Here is a 24,593-nt window from a genome sequence, read left to right on the forward strand (position 1 = left end):
GTAAACTCCCGGCCTCAACCCAATTTAGGCAGGCACGCGCGAACAAGCTGGTGAAGCTCGGCTCCAGAAATATGTTTGGAAGCCAGACAGTCAATGTAAAAGGCTTTGTTGAATGTAGGCCACACTTGCAAACCCCAAAACAGCATATTGAAATGTGCAAAATATACCATCTGAATGTCAGTTGCGCAAAAGATCCCTTTTCTATGAGGTTTCATGTTTGTGGATTTCACCGCACCATTCGAATTATTGCCGTCTTTCGATTCGAACATCCCATACATTGCTTTACGAAGGAATCTTTCATAACTTGAGCCACCAGGTCCCCACGCCCAATTGGTAGGTAGCCTGATTTAAACATACATATCTTCAATATCTTACACTTGATGTAGGTGGGAATCCAGGGGCACAGCCGCCATAGTAGCATTAGCTCCATCAATTTGCCGCGATACGATCATACAAATCATCATTGCCCTCATCATCCTTAGCTTCCTAAACAGCTGCCTTAATATTGCCCCGCTTTCTCATTGTTGGCTATATTCCTTGGTATTCCAACCACCAACACCCTTATTCTAATGACTCAAAGTACTTCGTCTCTTCGACTTCCTCCTCTGCAGCGTCGCCCTCCCCTTCCTCGTCCTAATTCTACTCAAAAATCCATGTCTCCTCTTCCTAACAAAGTGACTCGGACTGAACGTGTTTCTTGGCCCACAGCGTAATTGTGTTGTACTCAAAGCGGGATGTGCTGAGATCTTAGGAAGGAGATCTAGAGGTGCTGCTTCTGAAGGAATAACTACAGACGTTGAAGGTTTGAATGCGGAGGGGGATAACGTAGGTCGGAGGGGCGTGATTGAAGTAAATGTTCTACAAAGTTGTTAGTGTAAGACACGGCTGTGTGAATTGACAAATATCTACCTCTTCGCAACGATAGCATTGGATTGTGAAAGCGCCCTTGTTATAATTGGAGTAGCCCTAAGACCATAAGAGCAGCGTAGACACAACATTTTGCTACAATTTGTGAATATCTTAACCCGGACCAGAATTCGAGGTTATCCCCATGCACTATCAAAATCAAAAAAACCACGCTAGCGGACATTTTTCCGCCTCAGTCGCAAAAAATCTCGGGGCTTCCATCAAACTTCTTGTTTGCATACTTCGAAAATCGATTTCTCTGGCATTTATCGTACATTTTTTTCATCTTTACAACTCCGACCATATCTAATTATATTCAAGACTCAATCAACATGTCTGCGTCGGCCTTTCCACCCCACAAGTCAATCCCTTCGATCCCTGTCAACCAAACAATGGCTCTCAAATACCTTCAAGATTATCTCTCACTCACATCCAGCACACCATACCTTCTCCCAAACGCCAAACTCGAGCCTACGGGTCCTACTATCGGGAGCAGTCACTCCAGCGTTACGATCCACAATCTTCAACGTGTTGAAGCTGGTCTGCGCGGAGAATGGCTTGCGCCAACATTAGAAATGGAGGATGAAAACCCAGTTGAGATTGCGCAGGGTTTGGAAGATGCAAGCGAGGGCGACAAGATGGATGTAGATGGGTGGCAGGATAAGGAAGAATTTGAGAGGGAGCAGAGTATCGAGGAGGGAGATGTTGGAGCTAGGGTCCAAAAGGTGAATAACGCGGAAGTTGATAGTGATCTTGAGATTGAGCCAAGTGCAAAGGCAATTCCAGGATTGAGTCAACCCAAAGCATGGATCAGGAAGGAAAAAGAAACACGAAAGGCCGAAAAGAAGGCAAGACACAAGGCAGAGCTGAAGGCGAAGGAAGCGAAGAAGCAATCCGCAGCATAATGAGCACGACGAACTACAAGTCACGAATTTTCGATGCGTTTTAGCGAGGTTAACGGAAATCTTTTTATTCAGTCTATACCGTACATCTATTCAGAGGTTTCCTCGTAATATAGAATGCTGTACATCTACAATTCTCTGCCACTAGCCTGTGCGGTCTTCTCATCCTTTGCAGCCGCTGGTGCAACTGGACCGCTCGACTTCCATCCCAAAGCACCTAATCTCTCCGACAATATTGGATGGGAGAAATGGTAGCTTGCATACATCCAGTCCGCATCCATAGTACTCAAGTTCTGGATCTGCAATTTTATCAACGAACGAGCTAGCTCAGCCTGGTATCCAAGTCCTTGTGCGAAGTCATCTGCTTCAAACTCGTACTTTCTGCTGAGGATATTCATCAACAGCTTGATGACTGTGTCCATAGGGGCAAGTGCATCAGAGAACAAGATGAACCCTATTATGATTGGGAACTCGTTATGGAAACCAAATGATTGGTACAAAGAGTGGTTGTTAATGAAGACGGAGAACAGGGAGAAGATGTAGAAAAAATGGGCCTGTAAATAATTAATGAAAATCCCGTAATAACCAACAGAAATCAGCTTACCTGAGAGATTCCAAAGAGCTTTGTAGTGTGTCCCCGGCTCCAGTGACCAAGTTCATGGGCAAGTACAGCTACAATCTCTTGTGTATCGCTCTTCTCGATCAGAGTATCATAAATGACGATATGCTTCTTCCATGGTAGACCGAAGAAATAAGCATTACTATGAGCACTGCGCTTGCTGCCGTCGATAACATGCAATTCGTGAAGAGGGAAGTTCAAGCGTTTGGCCAAAGCCTCGACGCCATCTTTCAATTCTCCAGGTTCGAGGGGCGAGAGCTTGTTGAACAAGGGCAAGATCGTGATCGGGTAGACTGTAATCATGAAAACCTGGAGTCCAGCACCAAACAACCACAAGTAGTAGAAGAATTGATGACCAGTTTTTTGTATGATCGTGAGAAAGCCAGCGAGGATCGGTGGAGTCAATGTAAATGCCAACATCTGTCCCTTTAACATGTCCGTAACGAAGAGTTTAGGCGTCTGCTTATTGAAACCAAACTTCTCCTCCAACACAAAGGTCTGGTAGATTGAAGTTGGGAGAGAAATAAACTGTTGAATTACAATAAAAGTAAGGACGAAAACGATTGAGTGAGAAATCTCGCCGGTGAACCGAGCGGGTGCAAGTCGTAGAAGCCAGGATCCAGTGAAGTCCCAAAGTTTGGGAAGAATGTCGAAATAGATGAATGCCGTGTTTTGAATTTGTCCATAGAGTCCTGCAACGAAACCGAATTGTGCTTTTGCGCGTCCATATGCCTTTTTGGAAGTCAGCGAGTGGTAGTGGGGAGACGGTAAGGCTGAAAATAACATACCTGGCTTTTGTCGAAAACTTCTTGCGAGACTTCATTGGAGAGAACCTTGGGTGGACGTGTTTGCTTTAAGACTTGATATTGACGGAGAGAGAGAAACCCTTCGAATAGGTATTGTGCGAGAGAGAAGCCAACGATGAGCTTCTTCCATGGGAATAGTGGCCTATCGAGGGAACGCGCAAGGCGCTGGAATGACATAGTTAGTATTTTTGATCAAGATACTTTCAACTGAAAAACAATTTGGGAGAGTTCTACCTGAAGGAAATCCATGTTTAAACCAATATTGAATTGAATAGAATACGTGTCCAATATGGAAATGGATTGTAAGTTGATACCTCTAAGTGAAAATAAAAGAGTGGTCTTGTTGTTAAGAAGCTAGAATTGAAGGATTACTACCAACGCCTTCTAAGGCTCCCATCTCACACCTGACCTGCTGTTTGTTTTTGACAACGTTTCATTCGAAACGACCTACCTACTCTAAACATCTTACCAAGTCTTTTATCAATACATTCAATTCACTCAATGAATTTTTTCAAATATCAGAAGTCTGATTAATCATGGTTATGTGATGCTTTGAAATATTCCAGAAATTCTCGCCGTTATACAGCATTTATTCAACATCTTCATTGATCCGCAAATATGCTCTATTAGCAATCAATCTATACTTTCAAACACCTGCATGGAGAGCTCCAATGCAATTTCAGGTCATGTTTTTATTACACCGACCAAATACTCTTCAAGATATGATCTCATTCTTTCCCGTCATTACCCGAGGGAGACGTTCTCGAGCATAGTCATGAGAGCGTTTGGATGAAGTACACAACGTGCCATGCAAAGAACCAGAGTAAGGGGCCGATATATTCTCTTCTGTGTTCAATAGCCTTACTTTGAGTCGGAAAATAATTGACCGCTAAGCACCGATGTCAGGAACAATCATGAACTCGTGCTTCAAGGCAGCGGCAAAGGAGAAGATTTAGAAGCCGATGGATGGCAGCCACCCAAGTGTGTATTTGTGAGTCACGGCTTTTCCATTGGTCAATCTTCGCGGACATGCAGAAAACTATGTAATTGTACTACATAGTATGCATAATGTCTAAGCATTCGTGGTGTATTGAACGTTCCATTGCCATAGGATGGCAGTCGGATTATTTGAAGCTTTTGACAATTCCGTGGAAGCACAGGGAGAAAGACATATAAAAGGGTAGCGGGTCACTCAAATATGTGAATTTAGAGATCATGATAATCTTCCATAAGAACATCAAAAGCATAATACACATACTTATCAGAAGTCAAGAAAGGTTCACTTCGGCTCAAAAACTACTTGGCTAGTCAATCAGAGTCATTCAGATATCATCATGCCTCACGCAATTGAAACAAAAACCAATGGAGACCCACCCTACTTTGAGATGACGTTGAGAGAATCCCTCATTGCACGGCACTCAAGCCGTGCTTTTCTTCCGACTCCAGTCCCAAAATCCATCTTACAATCCACTCTCGACCTCGCTCGCTTCGCCCCCTCAAATTCAAACATCCAACCCCATCTCGTTTTCGTTCTCACGAGCGAATCGCTGGAGAATCTCAGAACTAAGTTATACACTGCTGCATCGGAATCCACTCCCAATATCCCACCACTTCCTGTCGGATATACCCACTACCGCTCTGAAGTTGGCCGCCAACTCTATGGCGAAGGGATGGGTATTCCACGATCCGACTCTAAAGCTCGCAATGCAGCTGTCCTCCGCAATTATCGATTCTTTGATGCACCAGTAGGGGCGATAGTATGTATCGATAAAACCCTGACGAATGCAGATAGAGTCAGTGTTGGTATGTGGTTACAGAGTTGGTTATTGGCGCTTACGGAGAGAGGAGTGGGCTCTTGTGTGCAGATTTGTCAGACAGGATATCCAGAGTTGGTGAGGAGGGAATGCGGGATTACTGATAATCTAGAGATCTTGGTAGCGGTATCGATCGGATACGAAGATCCGGATTTCAGGGCCAACGGGCTGAGGCCAACGAGGGATGAATCTACCAAACACGTTACCTTTATGGAATAGAACTTCAGAAGGAATCGGTCCTGGGTCATGTTTAGTGTTGAAGGAGTTTTAGTTGAGTATTGTCCGGGAAACGTTCACTTTTTGCACGACTATAGATTTTGAACTAGACTATAGTAATATTCATATCATCTATAAATGCCCCCAAATTCTTGTACTTATCGAGTACTGCGACAATGACCATATACTCTGCTTATCACAAGTAACCTTGAAATGTCTTCTCTATCTTTGACAGAACTCAGACGGCAGAAACAACATTTGCTATACTCTATTTTCTAAATTCACCATCCAAACTTCGACAGATGCTTGTCTACCTATCTAGGCAGTTCTTTCCCCCCTCAATCAAGTCTACCCCCAACATCTCGTAATGTCATCCAAGTTTACCATTCACCTTTATATCCACTTTGGTACCAACACATGATGCCCCTTAAGAGACATTCTTCTCTCCTCAAAACTGCTCTGACTTACAGTGATTAGCCTCCCAATAATCACAGCAAATATTAATTACTTTTACAAGAGTTCAAGTCTTCCCATCTGAAAATCCTGATCTACAGTCACACATGAATGGGCCTATTTACAAGAATCAACTATATCTTAGAAACAGATCGGTTTCTATATAAAATGGCATCAAGCAGCAATAACTTCATGGAAAGAGTATGTAGATCGATCCTCCATAATGCAGGGTAATCTCATCATTTACTAACCCTGCATCCCTAGCGCCCCAGATCATCTTCCAAGCAAACTCGCTCCAAAGATCTAATTCTAACCTCCCCCTTCGACGCTATCCCTAATCGCATCACTCCTAGCGCACTCCTCGCCATGCCCTTCATCTCCATTCTCATCGGTGTCCCCTCCCGTCACCCCACAAAACCTATCTACGCTATCTATTCCTCCAACATCGCCTCTCTCCAATACGTACACGGGGACGGTACTCTCGTCGAACCCCTCTACATCTGTCCGCTCCTCTCCTTCAATGACGGCGATAAGCTCTGTTCTCGTCAACGTCTCAACATAATCGAATGTATGAATCGCTCTGCACGCTATTATCAAATGATCCACTCCCCCTCCTGGAACAAAGACGGACCCGACGAAAAAACCTTCCGCGGTCCCTTCACCCACGAGAAAACCGTCAAAGAAGCCCTAACATACATATCCGATCTTCGATTCGGACCCGACAACATAGCAGCTCTGAGAACACTTCCTCTCGATCGACATCTCGTTTCCAATCTTCCGGATCCAAGCTCCCCCTGCGTTTCCCTCACCGCACCTCCGACTTGGGATTTTAGTATTCATCACACCGATTTTGCTGATCCATATCTCGATGCAATTCACGAAACGAAATTGTTAGATTATTTCCAGACATTTATCCAACGCTTCCGAAACCATGTTTCCTATCCGATGTTCAAAAAGGCGGCGTATGTTCTCGCGGGCATGGAACAAGTAGGTGCGATTTACTGGCAGAGCGGTCGTGAAGCGCTCAAAACACAGGGGGGATGGACGGTCGATGATTTTCTGGCGAGGTTTGCAAAGTATGAACAATTTACCGAGGAGTGGAAGTTTTTGTACGCGCCGAATCCGGTGACGTGGTTGGAAGCAGAGATGGTGGATGAGGCGAGGAGGGAGAGAATGGGTGGGAGGAGGAGAAAGGCGCCGTGGATGGGGTTGGTGGAGGGAGTGGAGGTGGGGGAAGTGGTGAGTTGGCAAGCGCTGGGTGAGTTTTATTGGGATGATGGAGAAGAGGGGACGGGATATCCGCGAGTGTTTCCGCGTGGAGATGATCAGTTTGAGGATGGTGGTGATCATGAAATTGTGATAAAGAATGAGGGTTCAGGAGAGACCGAGGCGCGAAGTGGTACTTCGTATGAGCAGAAGTGTTTTGGTGAGTTGACTAAGAAAGGGCATGGAAAGAACGGTAAGAGAAGTCGGGAGGTATACGACGACAGTCCGGCGATGAAAAGAGCAAAGTCCGCTGTGCTAAATATGATTTCAGGTTCTTAATAATTATTTTGAATTTTGCAGGATACTTGATCGTTGATTTGGCGGGTATCAGATCATTGATCATGAGAGAAGCAGATGAAGCTTCGATGAAGCTTTTACTCTACCATTTGAGATCGAGGTGTCAAGTTATTCAATGATTTAGTTTCCCGGTAGCCATAATGAATTATCATCATTGATGTTACTCTGCTAGTGGTATACAAACGACCTCTTCAAGATCGCCTACCTCTACCTCCATAGGTACTCTAAGCGATTCATTGACCTGTACATAGGTATTCGGGATTGACATTATCCATTGGGATCTTGATTTGACCAATCCTTGGTGTGTAAATGATCCAGATTAAATCGCATGTCATCTCACAGCATCTCTATGAAGATCCCTTAAGCTGCGATGTACAATATCTTATACTATTACAATCTCATCCAATGTCCTCAGAACATATATATCTCTCTTCAAATGGTAACTATAGAATTATATTCCCGGGATCCATATTATAAACCAAACAATAGTGACCCCTTCCATGCCATTTCACCCAGCCCGTAGCTACTCTTGCTGTAATGATACACTGGATATTGAACAAATGTATGATACAAGACTAAAAGTCCCACGAATAGCACACACAACTAAGGAAGTGCTATTGCAATCAAAGTAGTAAAATGCCAATGATATATGAGAACATGATCGAAAGGGAAGGGAAGTACAAGTAGCAAGTAGTCGTGATTCAATTTCAACATGAATATACAAAGATATTTCGTGGTCACCGATTGTGATTATCATTGAGATTCGAAGAATAAAAAAGATGAAAGATTCGAAGGACTGCTGTAATTATTATTCATTCCCTCAGTATAATAAGACAAAAATTCCCATTCCTATATACTCAACCCTCTCTTTTCCTTTCATTTCTTACTCAATAGAAAGGAAAAGAAGCGCAACGATTCCCAAAAGGAAGCCCATGTCAAATAAAAAAGATGCATGGGACTGAGCAATTGAAAACAATAATAGAATATTCAACTCGAAAAAAAGATTTCTTCCCTGCTGTAAAAAAGCAAAAATTCTTGTGGATTGGTGGGGATACAACTTTCCAATCAACACAGCAACACAGAATGCCCAGAAACAACCTTTCGGGGGCGAGGAGAGGAGAGCACTACGAATATCACTCGTGAGATTCACTTGAATACTCAAATGCCTACTGCAATCTATATCTCGAGTTTCAAGAATCATAAATCTCCCAATAAACAAACATGAAACTCAACTCCTACCAATTCTTTCGAGCGCGTTCCAAATACCAAATAAAAAATTCCAATTCCAACAATTGGTGATGTTCGATATAAGCCCTCCCTCTCTAGGATTAATTACCTGCAACCCAACTCACCACACCCCTAACCCACCCCCCGTCATCTGACAGGCTCCACCGGTACAATCCCTAACGATACTTTTGAAAGAAGAAAAAAGAAAGTTATCTGACAATGCGTCACGACGAGAATGGCAAAGGCAGTCAGCATTTAGAGGGAGAGAAACTCGCAAGATTATCTACTTGAGGAAGGCACCCACTTATGCGTATGATGCTGCGTGTGCCTGCAGATGCAGATGCCAATGCAGATGGAGATGCAGATGTAGAGATGAAAAAATAAAAAATGATAGCGATCTGACGGCCAGATTTCTTTTCCGGCCCCCCACGAATGTACCGCGAACGAGTTGCAAGAGTTGGTCCAGATGGTCGGAAATTTCAAAGACGACCCCAGTGGTTTGTTAGAATTGGCTTTGCCGTAAGCTTGTAGTGCAATACGCGGGGTTAATGCGCAGGCTTTTTTTCATGGCGATATGTGGTCATTATCACATAAATGGATCGAAACCCTGGTCGGAAGATGGATGATCTTGCGTCTTCTATTCTCATGTCACCGTTAAATGTACATTTCAGCCGTAGTAGACGAGGAACTTTTTGATTCATACATTTACGACTTCACACATTTGTCGGGACGTTAATCCCTAATTGAATTCTTCAATATTCATCATTAATGATAGACCGAATTGATTATCAAGCAGCTATGCATAGTTACGTATCAGAACTATGTTCTACTCGACGTTAGAAGTTTGATATCCAATCATCGTTCTAGTCTTCCTCTGATATGTCGTAAATTATTCTATGCAAATCACCACCACAACCAATTAAATTCCCAGCAGACCCCCCGAGATACAATGTTCCAGCCCATTTATTCGCGATACAGCAATACTTGAAATAATAAAGAAGCCACGGTGACGGTGGCTTTTCTCGGCTCACAAGGTAACATCCAGCTTTGCAGGGGTTTCGGAGAAACACGACGATGTTTTACTTTTTCAAACGGATTACACGGGTTACACGACTTGCGACAGCTTGGAATATGTACCGATGCTACCGATATTATAGGCATGTACCGTAACACCAAGACAATCTTGGCCGTGGTACCGGAGCCATATGTATTTTCTTTTCAAAGCAAATTTGGGATTGTTTAAATTTTCAAGATCCAATGAGTAGCTCCATATTGGATTACTGTGTGAGACTTCTCTGCCGAAGAGTGAATGTGATAAATTCAAAGAGACTCACCATCCAAGAGCCTTTCGAGACAGTTCGACATCTTGGAGTTACAATAGTCCAGCAAGTCGCAGCGTGGAACACCATGTAAGGGACAGGCAGCGGCTTGGTATAGCACTAACCATACTCCTACCATCTTCGTAAAGGAATACGCAAATGTGCAAGAAAAATACTGATCAGGGTGAAAAAGATAGTAACATGAGGATCAAGTAGTCCAACCACGGGAAAAAAGCATCAAGCTTTCGGAAAACTTTCGGAAAACTTTTGCTGGTAGTCTCTATAGCTCGTCGCTCGGTGACCTGGTGATAGCAGCTCCTAGCTACGTGGGTGAATTTCGTCCATTACTAACAGTATACATAAACTCTTGAAGTAGATTCCAAATAATATAGCGGATTTATGCTCGGAGTTTCGGTCTCCGAGACTTGTCAATAAGCCTCACGGAGTTATTGTGACTAGTTCTTTTTGCAGGTAAACTCCGGTGACAAGATACTTGGCCGGCAAATTGGTATGGTGTCAACGAGAGGAAATTCTTAGCGAGACATGATGATTTGAATGCCATGTGGATTGCAAACTCTGAAGGCAAAAACTCCGCACATACCGGAGATCCATAGAGAAATAACAACTGAAGATAGCTATCGATATGAAATTGCCGTGAACATATCCATCTCCCACACAGGAAACATCTCCGCGAAAAGGCACTCGAGCACTCACTCGAATGACCTCGTGGCCCATACAGTCTGTGTGTTTAAGGGTCCACTGTGGAAATCTCTGCCAAAAATTGCAAATCGGCCGAAAACTGTCTACGGATTTCTCACATAGTTCTCACAACGTATCGCCGGCTATAGGTGGAGTAGACCCGTCCCTTTAATTTGATATCTTTACAGACCTTGAATTCAAGACTTGATTTAAGGTATTCTGGTCACGGTTCAGCTTGTACCTTGGGCTTCGCCGCGCGCACAGAAGAAAATGGATACCCCAATGGCGAAAAAATGATGTGAACAACGAATGACAAAACTTGAAGTGCAAACATCGTATTGAGAGCAATGTCCGTACCGGGGTAGGTATCGAAGCAAGTATCAGGTCCTGGTATCTTTCTCCTCACTTCGCACAATGCCTCGGGAAGATGTGGCATTCAGTGGCTGGCTGTCGCACAAGATACACGACTCCCTGTACGAAGTCACTGATCCAATGGTTGAATCGCTATCTCCCAATCGGAAAGACAGAAGGAAGTGAGCCGTCTAGTTCCGCTATTCTAGACTCGTATCAAAGAAGGATATGGACTAGTATGTTCTATGGGTTTGCTTCATGGCATCGATTGACAGAAAACAGAAGTTTCGTCAACCGAAAAGAGTTTCGATGATGCCGATAAACTCTTGTGACTTACCTGTTTGTTGATACAATGATGTCGTTTTGACCAGTGAAGATTTGAGTTTCATGCTTCGTCGATAGTGCATGATTCTAGAAGTTACTTACTGTCGCTACTGTACGTACAGTACGGAGTGCATGCACATCTGTAGCTTGGAACTTGGAAAGCTATATGCCAGTGGGATATAATGTCCATCACTTAGAGCCTGCATATTTCGGGATCGCTCTAACCCAGTGACTGGAATGCGGCACGAATCGTAAGATTAACAGTAAAGTTACTTCTGAGAGTAAACAATCCGAGATCTTCCAGACAGTGCGTATACAGACTAGAGGCGAAAGTCTGACTACGTCCACTCTGGTTGAGAGTGAAAAATACCCACCTAGCAAGGAATTGGTATGGTGTGGATTGAATAACAGTTGATGCTGGTAAGGTATAGACGAGCCTGGAAAGATCATGGTTTTCTTAAGGATTAGGTATTGATCAGCGACAGGGATCGATATGGTGATCTTCTAGGGTTTACCGGGTAATGCCACACTAATGGAAACCTAGTAACAGTAGTGGATCGTGATCTCGGAGTGGGTATAAACAAGAATTGAATAGCTAGAGGTGTTTGTTGAAACTTTGGTGGTCATCACCATCGTCATTGGCACTGAGTAGCGAGAAGCTTGAAATGTTACACTGGAGTTAGATGAGAGTAAGATGAGGATTGGCGGACTTCATGATCGTGAGAAGAGATCTGGAACGACAGCCAGGAACGACCTCGTGTAGCGTTAAATTGAGTGTGGCAATCTTTCCATCTAATTGATACCAGTGCCGGATTGGTGATAGCCTGCAGTTTAGAAGGTGCTATGGAAAGAAGGCTGAAAGCAAACGGGGCAGTTTCCATCCGGCAAAGCCTCGGGCCACGAGGATAGCTGGCAATCAATGATCTAATGTCAGGTGTGTACTAATCATGTCTGTGTACAGATTGCGGAGTGCCAATCGTAGAATTTAAGGAAAGTTTAATTGCTTTTTACGGTTATGGTAACCTTACCTGGGGGATTGCCTCTTGGCTTTCGGAATATTTTACTTTATGCAGTATCGTTGTAAACCGGGAATAGTGGTTGGGTGGAAGCGGATTCGTACACCCGAGGATTTATACAAACTATTAGCGCTAATGACTCAATGATTTGCGTGGAAATTATATGATAAAACATAGGGCGTTGGTGAGTGTAATGTGGCTGTCACCAATACACACAAGGTAACTCAGGTGAGAAGGTGGAGGGGAAATTAGGCCTTGATGTTCGAGTCATTGACAGGACGGAATAAAAGTCTTTTTCAGCCTGCTCTAAATCCGATGTATGTCTAGTGAGGCACAATAGTAGCTTCAGGATATCTGTCCGACCCCTCCCGAGAAAAGCTTACCAGTATACGCGGAAAGCTTAAGAGCCAATGCTGTGTTGATAACTTGACAGAGGTGGCGGAGTACAAGCAAGTTAGCTTGCAAACGACTGAGAAACTGTCACAACTGAACCAATCAAACTCTGACAATCGGACCTTGAAGCGAAGAAACTTCACAGATGCTTTCAGAGCTCAAGATTGAACATGGATAGCTGGTAGAGGAGAGCATCGCATGAAATGCGCTTTCCACGTATCATGGTGGCGGAAGTTGGCCCTGGCTGGATCGCGGGGTGAGGATCATTGTTAAGGATTGATATTAACTTTTCCACGAACTTTCCCAGTTACTCGGGACAGGCCATGTAGCTCCTGTGGGGTTCGCATCTAAACAAGCAAATAATAAGCAGGATAGAATATAGGATACCTTGAGTGATTGTTATTGGAGTTTGACGATTTATATCAACTCCATGTTTCAAGGTATATTTCACTGTCCAACAATCTAACGATGTTTTCCCGTCGACGTTGGGATGTCTCCATGACCGCCACGCTTTCGGATCTTCGGAGGATATCTATGTATGATCGACGCAATGTAATATGTAATGCAATGCAGGGCAGTTGTTACAGGGTCTTCAAACTGCTATTGATAGACGTGGTTGCTGCAGTTCACGCCGTAAAGGGGAAGAAAAAAACGTGCGTACAGGTTCATCACAAATACAGCGTTGCGGAGACACCAGGGGCTTGGGAATCGAGGCGCGCCTGGATTCTGAAGTGGCTGATGATCGTATTTCGCAATTGAAGCCGATGATTATGCAGATATCTGGTATAGTCAGCGTGGTCAAAGACCTAAATTAGTGAGAGTATTGCTATTTTAGGCTTGTAATGTGTGAAAAGGTACATGTAGTGGAAATTAAAGGGACATGAAGGACGGCTCACTTCATCGTATGTCAGTGCAGTGGCACTAATATTGAGTCACTCACACTCTCCAGGACCTCTGTGAACTGTACATCCAGATGTTTGTAGAGTCTACAAGATCTTAAACGTCTGTGTGTTCAATGTAGGTTGCAGTCTTTTTGCAGTTAGACGATTGTGACAAAATGAATACCCAAGTGTGGTAGTCAGACTAGTCACAATCAAGGCAGAAGAGGCGATATCATGTTTAGAAGTGTGATTATACTGGGTCGGGTTTATGATTAGTTTAAGAAGCTAGAACCTTTTCTCAGTTGTGATCCATGATTGACAACAAAGATGGTTAGAGATGGAAAAGATATCGGAAGTGGATTCATAACGACCCGTATTATAAGCTGCTCATGTGAAGTGACAAAGCGCGTGTGTGTAGAAAATTGAAGAGAAAAACGGAAGCTTGAATTGCATTCTCTGTGACGTCTTAAGTGCATGAATTGTGTAAGATATTGGAAGACAATAATGGAGGATTACTGCAATCTGCCTGCATATGTATGAAGACTCAAATCTTGGCACAGACGATGTACAAGAATTGGAGAGATGCAAGGTACAGTTCACAGAGTTGACAAGTAAAGGCGATCATGTACGCTTGGACTTGCCTGTTGAAAAGACATGGCGATAACCAAAAGTGGATATCTTTATGAGACATTTGTGATATCGAAAAGATACTTCTAACAGATAATCATGTGATGAATATAATCACGTTGTGAGCGTCCAAGCACTTGCTTCCCGTTGTAGAAAGGGCTGATCAGCCAGCCATAGCCACCCAGGTAATCGTTGATCTTGATATGCAATTCAAGTTACGAGATTGTGAATCCACTTATATGAAATTGGAGGCATTGACAAGCGATCTGATAAAATGAACTTTGTTCATAATTCACCCCTTTTGCATGCGGGGTTACTTGCAGTTGCATCAGCACAATATGCGAGTGACAGGATGTCTCACTACCAGGTCTGTTGCAACGAGACAAATGGATAAAAGGAGAAGCGCATTAAGCGGAAAACGATTTATTCTTGACCCGTGCCGGGCCGTGTTGTACAAGATTCGCTACCGAGGGTTGGTTCTCAGGTACGGGAAGGATGCATGTGCTCCAATCCGTGTAATTGCGGCGTCAATGCATTAGGATGTGTACAGCATCAGACTTTTCGCCTGAAGAGACCTTGGGCGACCAACTAGAGAAGCTACAATCAGGCATCATTGAAAAATGCTCAATGGGAAATTGACTAGTGACAGGCATAATTCAGCGGTGTGAGACGCGATATCGAAATGCAGTAATTGGAGACACTATACTGTAACTCAAAGACGTTCCAAAAGCACTGCAGACTTGTGAAGGTGGGATGAAAGATGCAGAGATAAAACAGGGTTCGGGGATGGGATTAGATGTTGGTCGGCTAAATGCTCAGTCTAAGGGAGAGGAAGGGTTTGAAAGGGTTGAAAACCTGAAAGTGGATACAAAAGCTACAGTATTCGAGTTGAAGATTTTACAGCTATTAATGCTGATGATTACGCACCCCGCCAGTTTGTCTGGTTCCTATAATGAATCTATCTAATTGGCGAAAGAGCAAACGCATATGGGGAATTGGTGTATTGGCGATGCGAAAACGAAGGAATACTACAGCTGTTTGATAATGAAGCAAAAGCAAACATTATTTGATACTTCTTTTGTTCGGAATTTTCCCGCGTTTTGCCCTTATCTTTAAGGAAAAAGCAACGACAATGATACGTTGAATGACGAGTCGGTACCCCGCAGGTACTAACTTGGTAAGTGACCGTTCATTCTCTCTTGGTCACACACAATAAGCCTTCCCCGGATATGTCCCTCTCGACTCCCGGTTTGATAATATTGAGCTGTGAGTATAGGAAATTACACACATCATTGAGTCGAGATTACTCGATGCTTCAAAGCGTATCACAAGATGTGATGAGTGATTTGAGGAAATTTGATTGCCCCACCAGTCATTAGGCATTTGAGATCATGACTGTTTATTACTTTCAAGTCTAATCTCGTGGCGGGAAGGATTTGAAGGATTAGTTCGGGTCGTATTGTCCGGCATTTGATCTAAGTCACGGCACTTGGTGGTTGTTTCGCAATGCTAATCATATTAAGCATAAGCGAGAGAGTCACTCAGCATTGATTGACTCGAATCGCTCATGTAAGAATTGTCAAGGCCTATCTTACAGTATTTATAAGACATTACTATGATATTGAGATTCATGGAGATACATGCCCCGCCATGCTCTCAATTGCCAATTTCATTATTAGTCTCCTACTCCCCCTGGGTTTTGTTGACTGGACTCATGCTACGCACGTTCTTGATCAGCACACGGTAGCTATCATGTGCTTCTCCACTGTATTAATAATGATGCCAGCATATGGATGTACTTTGTAGTTGCACCACGGCAGTAATACTCTGCATAGCATTTCTCAGATTTCAATGGCCTATGGATCATTCACGCAGTGATATGATAAGTACGAGCTTCCTTTTGCCATGAAAGAACTGGGTTCTTGTGCATGTGCATAACGGGGATACTTGAAGATGATGCACTCTGTTTCCATGTATGCATAGAATGAAGAAGAATAACTCAGACTAAGCCGAAAATGTTAATAGTTGCATTAGAAATTGGCCGTAAAGCTAACAGAAACGAATTGAAATATTGAGGCTAAAACAAATATCGACTAGGTATCGGTGTGGTGTTTTGTGAAGATCCCCAAATCTCGTATGACCTACCGAAGTATTGTTTTGCAAATCCTTAATGTGATTAAGTGCATCGTTGTGTTAGTCTGAAAATGGAAATGGAGTTGCAATTTCTCTCCATTGAAAAAACAAAAGAGAGAGCAGATCCGGCAGTGGATTTACCGAATAAAGCTGGCAGCTTCGCGATCATTTATTGTGGCGTGATTAACAAGCGTATTATGCCTTTCAACATCCGGTGTGCCTGGCGAGTGGTAAATGCCGCGATTCTTCGAGAGGTTGCTCTACGAAATACAAACTAAATCATGCAATGAATTGGTGATACTTGCATTCTTCCAAGGCATTTAGAGCGTTGATGAAATGAGTCAGGAAAATAATGTTCATTTCCGCGGTACAATTCCATCACGTTATATAGGTATTGTAGGATTATAGCGTGATTTATTGATTTCAGGTAGCGCAATTGTTGCTACCACAGCTAGTTGTGGATGTAATTGTTGCCTCCTAAGTAGTTGATACTGCTAATGTGATTTTGTGACCGGCGTTTGACCTGTGTTTGAAGATTTCTCCGTATCAACCAAAAAGCCACGTTTGATTTCATGAACACTTGGCCTGTGGTTTTGCAGACTTGCAGCGACGGTGCGGACAGCCTCAAAGCTAGAACATTCAGATGACCGTTGCTTATCAACTGCCTAGGTAGACAAACATCCAGAGGCTTTCGGTTAAGACGACGTTGTATCGCTCGTTTCGAATGGGGGTACCAAGATTTTCTTAATCGAAAGCGTACATCAGTTTGTAAATCTTGTTAAATGATTGAAGTCAGGATAAATTCGTAAGACATCCAACAAGGGCTCACGAGTTTAGAAACATGAAAGGTATGCCTTCTGTCAAGTCTACATTTAATACCGCCGAGGAAACACAAGCCGTCTCCCAGGGAATGAAGCATTTCACGTCGCCTCATGGCGGAGCAGGAAGATTCGTCGCTTCCCGTGAATCTCATCGTCTCAGGTACTATCCAGAAGCATCATTACTACGACGTTTTTTAATGACAATTCCAAGATAGTTGGGGGCGCAGAGACTCAATTTGGAATACAAATTAGTACAGCGATGCCGCATTAGGATACATGCCGATGTGTAAGGTAGTCTGAGGGTTTCGAAAGTCGTTTCATGTATGCCCTGGCAGAATCCCTGTACTTAAACCCCTTATCCATTTCCAGTATCAGAACCGTTGTCTATAGATAGGATATAGAATGTTATGCTTGTGAAAATCCCATTCCAGCCGGTTGATTTAGTAAAGGTCGTAAATCTACGGAGTGTGCTTGCCCCGCATTTGCCTTGGAAAAAATGAATTCGCTCATATACGAACATATACACTGTACGGAGCATATATATATATAATGTATGTTTCAGAATTCTGTACATGGTATGACCAGGTAGTAGATACTATGAATTCTATTGTTAATCTACCGGTGAGGTATGGTGAAGTAAGTTATGAGTCGGAATTAACATCCCTTCGTTTGTACTCTCAAGAAGTAACAATCTTATGAAAGATGCTCAAGTACATCACAGAGTTAGCTCTATTAGGACCATAGACCAAAAGTTTCAAGAGATGACCTTTGAGATCATCAAGAAATAATAAGCAGTTGAGCACCTGGCATGTGATTTATGCTGGTGATTGATATTAAGGTCACAACTAGTGGTTATATTTGTTTCATTGTGGATAATGCAATCGTTCCTGCAGCGTCGCAGAGAGTTGGGCGAATAGGAGAATTTTCAAATGTTATTTATATGTGTGATCAATTCACTTGGTTTCAGTCAAGAGGTCGACATTGAAGTATAAATTTCAGTAATTGGAGAATTGTCTCCTCAAATACCTAGGTAGATGCAGCAACTTAGAAATTCACTTTGTCTAGATATCTTGTGGTAAACGAAATTTCATTCGCCTAATTGTATAATTGTGTCCACAGACTCTTATCTTTGATGTTTGTATTACTACTGGCTGCATCTCAGGAGTTCCAAGACTATATCTCCTCTATACTTCCTTCTGTAATTCGTACAATATCAGGCCTAAACGAATTGTTCATTAGCTACTCTTATATAAATTTTTGATTTTTTTTCCAAAACTAAAACGAAAACTAAACTGTTTTTTCTAAGCTTTTGGTGCTAACTCTACTCGTAGTCCATTATCCGGACACTATTTTTACTACCTCTCACATTATTCCCTGTAATCGCGAGGGAACAAGGTTTTATGAAGTCGTGTGGACGGCACGCATCAGTGAGACAAGGGAGATTGAACGATGCCGAATGGTTCAAAATGTCCTTCGAAAATCCCAATCAAGAATGAGTTCAACCAGGATATCTGCCACCGCAAATTTCCAATAACTCAAATCAGTCATGATTTCATTATCGAATGGATTTCTTCTCTTGAGAGCAACACTACAATCTTATCAACGATAAACTTTAGATGCCACTGAATGTAGTGCGTCTGTATATTTAAATTTTGGAGGTTAAAGAATTAGTCGGATTGTTCGAACGCTTCTACTCTATTTACATCGTTGTTCGTGGGTTAGGTCATCAATCACGATTCGCATTCGCTTCAAGGAAGGAATATCAAAAAGACAATACTCCGTACAGCTATGGTATGCTAGTAGAGTATCTCGTTGAAATTACAAGGTAGTGTCTGGGTTCTAGCTCATGTTAACTATCAACAACATTTGATTCTAGTACCTTTTCGTAGTATCAATTGATATTTCTGTCTGAATTTGGATATATAACAGTTCTCTTATACCTCTTCCACGGCCGAAAAGGGAACCCAATTTCATCATTATTATTGGAGATAGATAGTATGACAAAATTGTCCCGAGAAAGCTGGCATCCGAATTGAATTGTTCGGGGAATTAGGAGTTTGTGTCCTTAATCCTGTGACTTCCATCGACGTCTCATGGTTTCGAAGTAACGTGAATTTTAAAGACTCGAGTCAATAGAGTGAAGTTAATCCCCTCTAAGTCTAATGTCAATAGGCGTCATTAATCGATAAGTGCTAAATTGCCCGGTCAAACATCGGTCGGTATTCAAGTATTTGCAATCCTTTCAAGAATTCGACAATACAACGAGAGTCATTTCAACATCATCGGTGGAACGACATCTAGCCATGAAATTACCTTGGGGCTTAGCAGGACATATCGAGGCGCACTGGAATACCTCTTACTGGATAGTCTGGGCTGTTGCGAGATCCGGTATGATGGAGAATCATGGTTTCCCCTTGATAAATTTTGTTTTCACTGTAACGTGACGACTCCACCACACTTTATGCTAGTCAAACCCATGCATGCGGTTGATGAGCTATCTTGGGCGAAATATCCTTGCATGGGAAAGACTATGGGTGACTACAACCGACAAGGTCTCCTGCTTCCCCTTTCGGAGCTTCGTCCATAAACAATTTCCAAAAGACGAAGTACGAAATACTTATTTTTGTCTATCAGAGAAAGCTGTGGCTAGAACTATCTACATGGACGAGCTGACAAGCAAGCCTTCATAATAGCTACTGCTACTTCCAGTTGACACACAGCAAAATCTTTCTCTCTCATCGACTACAGCTACATTGAGATACATGCAAGACTCAGAAATCCATTTGTAATTCCTAAAGTTTCCATGATATAACCTAAATCTTCTTGTTATACATCCGATTTTCGATTGAGTTATGTCATATTTATGGAGTATTCGACAATGTCTCCGAGGTAGTATGGGTGTAGAAGGTAGGTACATATGAATCGTAAAGCGTAACTAATTGACTACTCAGGTCTCTCTTTTCTCATACCATTCCAGAAAATTTGTCCGACGCTAAAACCTTGATATAATGCTACCAGATATCCAGTTATCGTCAACTGAACTTCCTTTTAAGATATCAGGTATATGATAGGTACATATACAGTAAACTACTATATATAAATCTCTAACCTTGTATGTATAACAGAAGCGAATAAACCGAAGAATATAAATTGTATAACGCGACAGCTTCAGAGGCTAGTTATCACAGAGTAATATAAAAAGACTGATATAACTTTGTAGAGTACTAGCTACTTGGACACTTGTACTACTTAGGTACTAGTTGGCCTAGAAGAAAGTGCGGCAGAAAGCGAAAAGCGGAAAAGGGACCTGAAAATCCCACTATTTATCCTTGTCGAACAACCAACCTTGTTCTTTTCCCTATATCTCCAACTTCAAAAAGAAGCCTCCTGGTCCCAGCCAGTCCTTCATCAGTCCAATGATATGATACTACTCGAGAGCCACATGTATGGATTCTGATGCAGACCTGCTGCAGACTGCAGACTGCAGGACGGAATGGTTTACTAGTGAACGGCTAATATCTAAATCTTCGCCTCAAAGGAGAATAGTCTGCCTTTAATTCCTTTACAATTCGCTGTATCAGTAAGCCCAAAACAAACACCACGACTAGAATACGTAGGTACTTACGGAATGCAGGTTACTTCCACTTTTCTATCTGTTACTCAGAGAGATGGAGACGATTTGTATCGAACGAAGAGGAAAAACGAAAGAAAGGAAGAAGTTTACATACAACAAGCCATAAGGAATGGGAAGCAGAAAAAAAGCAACAAGAAAAGGAAAAAAGACGACAAAACCGTTCATTCTAGGATTTACTATCATATAAGAGAGAAAGCAAAAATGGCGATTGGACTCCACTTCCATCAACTTATTATTATAACTTAAATTCTCCAATTCCACATTAATCACCAACTCATTCGACTACCGATCGGATTATCATTAGACAAAAGAGGGAAGAGGGTCAACTATCATCTCAAGAGTCAAGGATAATTCATTCGGATGTGAAAATCTCACTTGTCTCTTGAGATCGATATTGCATCCACTGCTTTCCTTGCATACCTATTGATCCATTCATTCATATGTACTGTACCCATATTGCCATCCTCCTTGGATTGCTTCATTGACAATTGGAAATCGAGGGAGGCCCTGACTGCCCTACCTCATTGTTGGTTAATGTTGATTGCCTGCCTACCTGGTATACAATATCATCCTCGCATATCCTACTGGGGTCCCTCGTTACCTTGCACTTTCTTCTTCGTGGGGAAAAGGGTATTTACTCACGAGAATTCCATTCATTCACTGTCCACTGTATTGCAGATACAAGCCGTACGAGTCAGAAAAAAAGTCTAATATCTTGAACGGAATCTTGCCTTCGAGCTATAAAGCATCTCATATCTTATCAAGGCACCATGCTATCTCTAGATTCTCTATCTTAAAAGCTTTGAACCATCAAGCATCTTCCCACTACAAAAAGCTGGATATTCATATCTTGCATCTTTCTTCTGAATCCACATTCAAGACTCACTCTTACAACCATCATCCTTCTCAACTCCCCCAGAAAACTAAAGCTGTCGATCTCGGCCGCCTTTGATTTCCCGACGATTCTACTTCAAGAATGGTCCTTGTTTCGCAACTTTAACATATCCACACCACTTCAGAGACACTTTGACGTCGAAACAACCAGACCATATTTTCAACAGTTAGTCAAGTCTACCTGCCGAGAACCCTTATTTTTCACACCTTGTCCAGCCACTCGCATGACCCGACACAGCACAGGCTAGAGCTAGATCCAGGAACCTCAACCTTAGCCTCCTTACCACGTTCACAGTTTCCCTCTATTGCTCGTGCGCCCCACCATTCCGTGTTTGGGTGGATGATTAACAAGCTCCAGTCCATATCCCGCATCCAAAAAAAGTATGTATATGGACTCCTCCTGCTCACATTGATACTTCTTCAAACTCATCCAGTCTTCAATTCTCTGACTTCCTCAGATCTCCTTGAAAGTTTCGTGCTATTCTTGTACACAGTTCACGAGATCCATCGTATCTTTCCTTTTATAATACCTTCTTGCCAGGGCCTTCTCCAAGTCAGATCGCCAATTATCACCCTCGCTCAACGCTATTGCGCTGGACGCTCTGTATCTTATCAGATTCTCCCATTGGGTTCCTAATCGACATCACTTGCATATCAAGCAACCAAATCACAACACCCGCTTTTCTTGAATATCAAACTCTCAGTCCATTACCCGATCAGGCCTCCACAATATCGGACGCACAACCGAACAGCTTTCTCTCGAGACTTAATACTCCAGCTTCGACAGTTAGAATCTAGGGATACATAATGGACGTCATGGAGCTAGTCGAAAACGAGCAAAACGCACGCCCCTTTCAATGCGATTGGAAAACTTGCACCAAGGTACGACTTACCAATGCAATTCAAACAACATCAGCTGACAGTCAACGTAGAGCTTTAACAGAAAATCTGACCTTCAGCGTCACTATCGCATACATACAAATGAGAGACCTTACTCATGCGTAACTCCAGGATGCGGGAAAAGCTTCATTCAAAGAAGTGCCTTGACCGTACACATCCGTACACATACTGGTGAAAAGCCTCATCAATGTCAACACATTGGCTGTGGCAAACGATTTTCTGATGTAAGAGATGCAAAGAGAGGTTGATGAGACTATTACTAATGTTATTACATAGTCATCTAGTCTTGCCCGTCATAGACGTATTCACACAGGCAAGAGACCTTACAAATGCGCACACGATGGCTGCTTGAAGAGGTTTGTGCTACAGAGAAATTGTAGTTTGATCAGCACTAACATGCAATAGCTTTTGCAGAAAGACTACCATGGTCAAGCATCAAAGACGTTCGCATCAGCGTGGCATCCATTCATCAGAGCTTGATGACGGCGAGACATCTGATTCTGATAGCGGAGAATCGCCAACCACTCCTCAACATCACTCTAGTCAGATTCAGTGGCCTCAACACTTAACAGTCCCAGGTGTTCCACATGCACATCAGATGCATAGAGCGCACTCATTCGCGGATTTTGGACAACATCAACAGATTGATGGTTACCCCATGCCACAAGCGTATGCCCACAGACACAGCCTGTCGGGAGGTCCTCAGGCATACGGTCCTATTCCAGATCAGCACCATCACGTTATGCAAAGACAGCCTAGTCTTCAGCACGCTTCTTACTATGTTCCCGAGCAGAACAACCCAGGAGTCGCAACATTGAACACCAATCCTGCTCCAATCCAAACGTACCATATTCCTCGACATTCCATGGAGAGACACCCTCAGGAGATACTACAAAGCAGCCCCGGTAGTTACTCTTCTCACTCCCGCGCCAGCCCAGTCTCCCAAGAACCTTACTATACACACACTCAGCATTCGGTTCACGTTCCTACATACGCTATTCACGGCCAGTCGCCAACTGAACCACAGTCAATGATTCATTACCAGCAGCACGTACCAACACCTCAATCGATTCCATCACCAGTCGCACAAGTGCAGCATCAATTGCAACACCAATATCCACAACCTCCCGAGCATGGCCAGTGGTATGAGAGCACTCCTTACCAACAACCTGAAGTGATCAGCCACGTGCCAATGTATCCCCAGGTCACTGTCTTCAGCGATCCATGGCATAAGCTCGAGACATTTGATGATCCATCATTACAAATGCCCAGTGCTCGCATTGAGAATTTGTAACAACACTGTACAGTCAAATCACACGCTCGTTTCGAAACTCTCTTTAGCGATTGTATCATTATAAGACGTCGTATACCCAAGGACTGAGGCACACAGGACTGCAGTTTGTTCCGTTTCACCAACAAAAAAGTTTTCACTTCTCCGAGTCTATCCGCGATATACCTAGTACATTAACGACATTCACGAATGCATCCCATCCGTCAGCCAGACATTCCAGCCCTCCTTTTCGGAATAATTAGCTTGTCGCGGCATTTTCACATACTTTTTCTTTGTTTCATTACTTTTCTTGTTTTATAGTAGTTTCCGTCCGGTTTTGCGTACAGATGAAGCTGGATCTAATATTGGCCGGGAGGGGAGGAAGATGGAGAGAGGGTATATAATGAGGAGGTGATATTATGGCGCCACGAGTTCAACGAGGTCATTTCCTTTATGTTATATACTCGCGCATCTGGAAGCGTACCGTGCTTTTTAAGCCTAGAGGCTGGTGATCAAGGCCGGGTTTGCCATCTGTATCAATACTTATTTAAATGTTTATTGGGTTTGGACATAGGAATCGGATTGGATATGGTATTCAATTTGGAATGGAAAGCCTTATGTGTATTTATAGTAGTAGTGAATAGCTAAATGAATAGTATAATATCATCTACATCTGGACATCGTGACTCGGTTTACTTCTATCTTGCTGGTGATTAAAGACAAGGCTTGAATCGGGTGTATCCAAGACAAGGAACTCCACTAGCAACTATTTGAACCGGGCGAGAAATCTTTCAGGACTTTATTAGGTTCATGTAGGTTAATGTT

General features: G+C 42.9%; 6 protein-coding genes across 6 annotated transcripts; 4 read left to right on the plus strand and 2 right to left on the minus strand.

The window, feature by feature from the left end:
• Window positions 1-566: 566 nt before the first annotated feature.
• Window positions 567-998, minus strand: EAE97_001059 (uncharacterized protein; the record flags this gene model as incomplete). The annotated part of the gene is made up of 2 exons (XM_038871569.1): window positions 567-858; window positions 910-998. The coding sequence occupies 2 exons, from the start codon at window positions 996-998 to the stop codon at window positions 567-569; spliced, it is 381 nt and encodes a 126-aa protein (XP_038737470.1).
• Window positions 999-1,238: 240 nt separating this feature from the next.
• EAE97_001060 (uncharacterized protein) lies at window positions 1,239-1,811 on the plus strand (the record flags this gene model as incomplete). Its single annotated transcript, XM_038871570.1, has 1 exon — window positions 1,239-1,811. The coding sequence occupies one exon, from the start codon at window positions 1,239-1,241 to the stop codon at window positions 1,809-1,811; it is 573 nt and encodes a 190-aa protein (XP_038737471.1).
• A 125-nt stretch (window positions 1,812-1,936) lies between these two features.
• Window positions 1,937-3,646, minus strand: EAE97_001061 (uncharacterized protein; the record flags this gene model as incomplete). The annotated part of the gene is made up of 4 exons (XM_038871571.1): window positions 3,468-3,646; window positions 3,216-3,398; window positions 2,413-3,159; window positions 1,937-2,362 (listed from the first exon to the last, which is right to left on the minus strand). The coding sequence occupies exons 1-4, from the start codon at window positions 3,480-3,482 to the stop codon at window positions 1,937-1,939; spliced, it is 1,371 nt and encodes a 456-aa protein (XP_038737472.1). The 5' UTR covers window positions 3,483-3,646.
• Window positions 3,647-4,567: 921 nt separating this feature from the next.
• EAE97_001062 (uncharacterized protein) lies at window positions 4,568-5,266 on the plus strand (the record flags this gene model as incomplete). The annotated part of the gene is made up of 1 exon (XM_038871572.1): window positions 4,568-5,266. One exon carries the CDS (start codon window positions 4,568-4,570, stop codon window positions 5,264-5,266), a length of 699 nt encoding a protein of 232 aa, XP_038737473.1.
• A 618-nt stretch (window positions 5,267-5,884) lies between these two features.
• On the plus strand, window positions 5,885-7,261 carry EAE97_001063 (uncharacterized protein; the record flags this gene model as incomplete). Its single annotated transcript, XM_038871573.1, has 2 exons — window positions 5,885-5,917; window positions 5,981-7,261. 2 exons carry the CDS (start codon window positions 5,885-5,887, stop codon window positions 7,259-7,261), a joined length of 1,314 nt encoding a protein of 437 aa, XP_038737474.1.
• Window positions 7,262-20,630: 13,369 nt separating this feature from the next.
• On the plus strand, window positions 20,631-24,535 carry EAE97_001064 (uncharacterized protein). The gene is made up of 6 exons (XM_038871574.1): window positions 20,631-20,650; window positions 20,705-21,979; window positions 22,057-22,480; window positions 22,531-22,722; window positions 22,775-22,854; window positions 22,904-24,535. The coding sequence occupies exons 3-6, from the start codon at window positions 22,406-22,408 to the stop codon at window positions 23,790-23,792; spliced, it is 1,236 nt and encodes a 411-aa protein (XP_038737475.1). The 5' UTR covers window positions 20,631-20,650; window positions 20,705-21,979; window positions 22,057-22,405; the 3' UTR covers window positions 23,793-24,535.
• The last annotated feature ends 58 nt before the right edge of the window (window positions 24,536-24,593 follow it).

Source organism: Botrytis byssoidea (assembly GCF_014898295.1).
Source record: "Botrytis byssoidea strain MUCL 94 chromosome Unknown BBYS_002, whole genome shotgun sequence".
Taxonomy (NCBI): domain Eukaryota; kingdom Fungi; phylum Ascomycota; class Leotiomycetes; order Helotiales; family Sclerotiniaceae; genus Botrytis; species Botrytis byssoidea.

Excerpts from the sequence above, each read along its gene's own strand:
- EAE97_001064 (XM_038871574.1), top strand. The coding sequence starts at position 22,406 with ATGGACGTCATGGAGCTAGTCGAAAACGAGCAAAACGCACGCCCCTTT. Across the intron at positions 22,481-22,530 it reads ATTGGAAAACTTGCACCAAG|AGCTTTAACAGAAAATCTGA; the intron begins GTACGACTTACC and ends CAGTCAACGTAG. Across the intron at positions 22,723-22,774 it reads GTGGCAAACGATTTTCTGAT|TCATCTAGTCTTGCCCGTCA; the intron begins GTAAGAGATGCA and ends GTTATTACATAG.